This window comes from Pithys albifrons, chromosome 6 (assembly GCF_047495875.1).
Source record: "Pithys albifrons albifrons isolate INPA30051 chromosome 6, PitAlb_v1, whole genome shotgun sequence".
In the NCBI taxonomy this organism is placed as follows: Eukaryota; Metazoa; Chordata; class Aves; order Passeriformes; family Thamnophilidae; genus Pithys; species Pithys albifrons.
The window spans coordinates 30,705,118-30,710,960 of NC_092463.1; the positions used below are offsets into that span (position 1 = coordinate 30,705,118).

The 5,843-nt window shown below is 39.2% G+C and overlaps 1 protein-coding gene across 3 annotated transcripts; it reads right to left on the minus strand.

Moving 5' to 3' along the window:
• Nucleotides 1–1,104: 1,104 nt before the first annotated feature.
• ACTC1 (actin alpha cardiac muscle 1) lies at nucleotides 1,105–5,557 on the minus strand. 3 transcript variants are annotated; one of them, XM_071559442.1, is made up of 7 exons: nucleotides 5,429–5,557; nucleotides 4,414–4,540; nucleotides 4,216–4,302; nucleotides 3,407–3,568; nucleotides 3,102–3,293; nucleotides 1,704–1,885; nucleotides 1,105–1,349 (listed from the first exon to the last, which is right to left on the minus strand). In XM_071559442.1, the coding sequence occupies exons 1-7, from the start codon at nucleotides 5,555–5,557 to the stop codon at nucleotides 1,206–1,208; spliced, it is 1,023 nt and encodes a 340-aa protein (XP_071415543.1). In that variant the 3' UTR covers nucleotides 1,105–1,205. The 3 variants fall into 3 exon arrangements, with proteins under 3 accessions (XP_071415543.1, XP_071415542.1, XP_071415544.1); XM_071559441.1 differs by having other exon boundaries at nucleotides 4,216–4,540; XM_071559443.1 differs by lacking the exon at nucleotides 3,102–3,293 and having other exon boundaries at nucleotides 4,216–4,540.
• Nucleotides 5,558–5,843: the final 286 nt, after the last annotated feature.

Here is a 5,843-nt window from a genome sequence, read left to right on the forward strand (position 1 = left end):
AGGAAGTTTCCCTGCAAATTTATAAACCCCTTATTTTTTTTAAACTAGCATTGAAATATAAAATCTTTTCAAACAGCTTCAATGAAACTTCCCTAACTAACTACATAAACAGTGTGATAAATACTTTGATTTCCCAAATCAAACTTAGGCAAACTCCAGTCTGTACATAGTTCAGACTATGACACTGACTGGTTCTATGGTTTTTATGAAAATGCCCTGGATCATTCTGTACCTCACCTTTTGGTTACTACTTTTGAAAAAATTGAAGAGCCCAGTTATAAAAAGTCACTTTGAGGCACACAAAAGCCCATAGAAAGTATGCAGTTTATGATTTTAGTATCTGGGTCAATAGCAAGAAAGAACAGCAAAGATTAAGGATTAAAATTGCCTAAGATGTATGAAAGATGATGTGAAAATAATTGTGATTATAACAATTGTATGTTTATACAGCAAAAGTTTGATTCTTGTGCATTAGTACAATAAAGACTTGACTTCTTTATCTCTGGCTTTGAAGAGATGGGGAAGATGAGTAAGCTGTCAGTTTTAATTAATGTTTTGTCATAAATATTGATAACCCACAGAAAACAATTTTACGACTTTTTAGGATTGAGCTAAATATTCATAAATCACATTCTAAATGTATTAACATAATTCTTTTACAGAAGCTTTGGGTTTTAATAAATTAATATTAAAATGTCTGCGTTACAATAAATGCAACAGAAGACTCTTTCTAAACTGACTGAGTGAATATGAGAGGTTTCCTTTCACTTATTCCACTTGCTGGGTCTACCCTCCAGGCTATTTCTTCATAAGCCTTGATATATAGTGCTTTCTTTTGCTTCAAGTTTTTGAAATTGAAACTATAAAATGTAAATTCTTACTAATAGAAAACCATGACTTAACATGTTAGGACATGGATATAGTAAAAGTATTCGTAAGTCTGATGGGAGTTTCCAAATCCCAAGTGTTTAGTCTCTTTTTTTTTATTTTGACCAAAAAATGCTTAAAATAAAGCAAAAGACAATCATTTGTAGGTTGCAAGTCCCAGATCTTGTTTATTTATAAAGCAATAAATATTAGAAGCACAAATAAATTGCACGGGTGTGTAAACAAACTGTACAATGACTGAAGAGTTCGGGAAGGTTTGCCAGAAGACTCCAAGAAGCATACTGTCGTCATCCTGAGTAAATAGAGGGGGAAAGTGCTTAGAAGCACTTGCGGTGTACAATGGATGGACCAGCTTCATCATACTCCTGTTTACTGATCCACATTTGTTGGAAGGTAGACAGAGATGCTAGAATGGAGCCACCAATCCAGACAGAGTATTTGCGTTCAGGTGGGGCAATGATCTAAAATAAAGAAAAGCAAAAAAATCCTCATTTCTGAACAATGAACCCAAATCATCAATGCTACAAACCACTAGATATTACCCTAACTAAATAAAAAACTTTTCAACAATAACAGTATTGATCTTTAGCAGCTGCTACAAAACATGTAATGCTCCTTAAGAAAATCTATAACTGTATTTTCTTCTCTAACCCTTGCTTCTAACCAACACAATTATTCTGATTAAATGGAATTTCTGCTCATTTGCCCATCGGCTGTTGCTCTTACTTTTGAGTTGTTCCTATATTCCAATTTAATGATGTGGACATCTTCTCCATCTTTATCTACACTTGACAGTACAGAGTCAAATTCCTTACCTTGATCTTCATAGTGCTAGGAGCAAGAGCAGTGATTTCTTTCTGCATGCGATCAGCAATGCCAGGGTACATTGTCGTACCACCTGAGAGGACGTTGTTTGCATACAGGTCCTTACGAATATCAATATCACACTTCATGATACTGTTATAGGTAGTTTCATGGATACCAGCAGATTCCATACCTTGAGAAAAAATAAGACAGTAGGTCAGTAAATTATAAAAGAGGTCTTCATAAAAAGAAATCTTGGCTTTTCGCTTCATCATAAACATGAACTTCTCTGAATTTTTTGTTGTAAAATTACTTATTAATTTTAAGTATTAAAGAAAAAATATAAAAAATAGAATTACAGAACTGACCTAGAAAACAAAAATTATTTGTTGGAAAAGGCAAGAATCATAATGCATGTGTAAATAAAAGATACTCAAAATATACAGTAAGAGAAGTGAACACACGAGATAAACTCACTTGGTATACGGCAATGGAAGGTTACACAGAACAGAAAACATGAGTATCAGGTTATGTCAGTCTCACTAAAAGCATTAGTTGAATATATTAAAGACAGCAATAAAGACAATGAAAAGAGTTGAATTAGAACTAAAGAAGACAATAACAACTTCATTTCTTCTTCAGTCAACTCAAAATACAGTCTATACTGTTTAGAAGCATCAAGGCAAGATATAACCATGAGATGGAATAAGATATTAGCACTTGATAGTAAGGAAAAAGAAACAAGAAGCAAGTGTTTGTAGGTTGCATTCCAATTTATTAATTTTAACAGGTGCTTCCTGAAAGGGCTGACATTGGATCCACAGTAACATGTCAGCTGATGAACAACTGCATGTATTGCTTAGGACTTCAGGGTATAAACATTTGGTGTATCTGTCAGCTGCATGCACAAACAGCAAGGCTTACCATCTTGACCATGGCAATGTTTAATTACAGTGCTTCTAAATATACACACACCTTCATTTCATTTTCTTCCCCTCTCTGACACTTCACTTTATGGAGTCAGATACTCTTTCAAGCCTAAGCTTCACAAATACAGCACTGAAACCTATTCTCGTCATCAGTGACACAGAATCATAGAAATGTCTTGAGTTGCAAGGGACCTATAAAGATCATGGAGTTTAAGTCCCTAATGATGATATTCTCACTGTATGTTTGTGATGCTAAAACTTGATCTAAAACTTGCAACAAGAGCCCAGAACTCAGCTAATCACCAGATGAGCTCATATCAAACAAACACATCTTACAGGGACCAAAGGACCAAAATTATTATTTATTCATGTTTGATTTTGTGCCAATTTTAGATAGGCAAGAAGAGGAGTAGGGCACTTTCAAATCTTCTGATTCATTCATACCTCCTACAGAAAGGAGAATTTCCTGGTAACACTTACCAATAAAGGATGGCTGGAATAAGGTTTCAGGGCAGCGGAAACGTTCATTACCAATTGTGATCACTTGACCATCAGGCAATTCATAGCTCTTTTCCAGAGACGAGGAAGAGGCAGCAGTGGCCATTTCATTTTCAAAGTCCAGTGCAACATAGCACAATTTCTCTTTGATATCACGAACAATCTCACGTTCAGCTGGAGATACATGGGAATCAAGTCAAGCATTGGATAAACAAAATAACAGAGGAAGACATCAGGCCAAGAGACACATGATTATTTTCACATTAGAGAAAAGCTGAAGGACTGACCTGTTGTCACAAAAGAGTAGCCACGCTCTGTGAGGATCTTCATGAGATAGTCAGTCAGATCCCTGCCAGCCAGATCCAGACGCATGATAGCATGAGGCAAAGCATAACCTTCATAAATAGGTACATTGTGGGTGACACCATCACCAGAATCAAGAACAATACCTGGGGGAGAAATGTCAGAGAGCAGCTGGAGTCACCTAGGAAATGCTTACAAGCCCTCAGGTAACAAACACAACACAACAAAGTAGGGGATTTTTCAGGCAATATGAAGTAGCATAATTCTATTTAAGTGATAAAGATATTTCCAATTCCTTCTGCCTTTGCTTGCCTGGACATTCTCTTTGGTGTGAATTTTCCCACAAAACAGTTGTTCCATACATATTTTAAGCTAAAATCTGTATGAGCAGTCTTCCACTGCTACTACACTGAACAGTAAGAATATTTGTAATAGTCACTGTCTTTATCTTATAATGGGCATCTTTTGACCCAGTTTAAACCCTTAAACTGGTGTAACACCTGTGTAACTTCAGTATCTCCACAGGAAGGTCTCCTCATTTGCACCACAACAAGCAGTGGCAGAGTCAGTTCCATGGAGCCACTTCAAAAGCCATGCAGATAGGTCCACATTGTTCTTTCCACACTATTTCGTACTGGATTTTCTGCAACTGTTATCAATAGCTATAAATCAAAAACCCCTATTTTTCTGTAATACTGAATGAGTTATGGTGTGTTCTCTTCCCTTTTGGAATGGGAAAGAAGGAGAGATCCTGAAAGGAAAAATCAAAATAATGTTAATTTGTTTATTTTACCTGTTGTACGACCAGAGGCATACAGGGACAGGACTGCCTGGATTGCCACATACATAGCAGGTACATTGAAGGTCTCAAACATTATCTGGGTCATCTTTTCACGATTAGCTTTAGGGTTCAAGGGGGCTTCTGTAAGTAGAGTAGGGTGCTCCTCAGGGGCCACACGGAGTTCATTGTAGAAAGTGTGGTGCCAGATCTTTTCCATATCATCCCAGTTGGTGATGATGCCATGTTCAATTGGATATTTCAAAGTAAGGATACCTCTTTTACTTTGAGCTTCATCACCCACATAGGAATCTTTTTGACCCATACCGACCATAACACCCTAAAAGAAGAAAATATAGAAAAGTATTATAGACGAAAGACAACATCACAGAGCCCAAACAACTACATTGCAGACAACTGACATGAAGTTGTGTCAGGGGAGGTTTGGGCTGGATATTAGAAAAAGGTTCTTCACCCAGAGGATGGTTGGGCACCGGAACAGGCTCCCCAGGGAAGCGGTCACAGCACCAAGGCTGACAGAGTTCAAGAAGCATTTTGACAACACTCTTTAAGGACATGGTTTGACTCTTGGGACTGTCCTGTGGAGGGCCACAAGTTAGGCTTTGATGATCCTTTTTGGTCGCTTCCAACTCAGGATATTCTATGATTTTAACTATGTCATTTTCTAGAAAGCCACAAGCAGTCACACAACTAAAAAGTTGGTTTGGAAAAGAAATTAATAGTATTACAATATTAAGTCAACAGAATTTGAGGTTTTCTCATAAAATATCTTTCCTTCCATCAGATGAAAGGATTTTCCCCCATTTTTTAATACATCTCTTATATCGTCCGAAAGTTTGACAGAAAATAAAATGCACAATACCAGAAACAGTAATTTGTTCATGGTAAGAAAATACAAACTGCAAATAAAACAAAAACAACAAAACCAAACCCCAAACCCAACAACAACAAAACAGAAAAAAGCATTTATGAACTTTTTACCATGGAAATTGTAGGAGAAAAAGGAAATAAGGGACAGCCAAACAGGGAAGTTGAGGGAAGCACTGGAGATATCTGGGAATGTGTTGCCAGTACTAACAGCAGAGGTGAGCAGACAAAAGGACAGGGTATTTGGAACAGAACAGAACTAAGGAGAAGGGGCAAGTGGATGCGACGCCTGGAGAGAGGGGGAAGGGTCTGTCCTGCCGCGGTCCTGTCTTGTATTTACCTGGTGCCTCGGGCGGCCAACGATGGACGGGAAAACGGCCCTTGGGGCATCGTCTCCGGCAAAGCCCGCCTTGACCAGCCCCGAGCCGTTGTCGCACACCAGTGCGGTTGTCTCCTCGTCGTCACACATCTTCGGAAGGAAGCACGGACCTGGAAAATAGCACGGTGGCACTTCCAGACCCCGGCGGGCAGCGTGGCTCTGCCGCCGGGTCCCGCCGAGCACCCGGACGGCCCCCGCACGCCCTCCCGCGCGCCATCCCGGAGGGCACCACCGACGGCGGTGGCACACCGATTGCTGCGGATGGAGCGGGAAATTTGACTCATCCCGGGAGGATGCTCGATGGCTCAGTCACGCTCATGGGCAGGGCTCTAAATGGGATCCGTCGACCACTTTCTTAACCGCGCTTTAAAAGCCG

What these genes read in the sequence shown, in the direction of transcription:
- ACTC1 (XM_071559441.1), bottom strand. Translation starts at nt 5,557, where the DNA reads ATGTGTGACGACGAGGAGACAACCGCACTGGTGTGCGACAACGGCTCG. An exon ending in TTGGCCGCCCGAGGCACCAG is followed by an intron (nt 4,541 to 5,428) that starts GTAAATACAAGA and finishes TTCTTCTTTTAG; the next exon opens with GGTGTTATGGTCGGTATGGG. An exon ending in TGCCTCTGGTCGTACAACAG is followed by an intron (nt 3,569 to 4,215) that starts GTAAAATAAACA and finishes TTTCTCCCCCAG; the next exon opens with GTATTGTTCTTGATTCTGGT.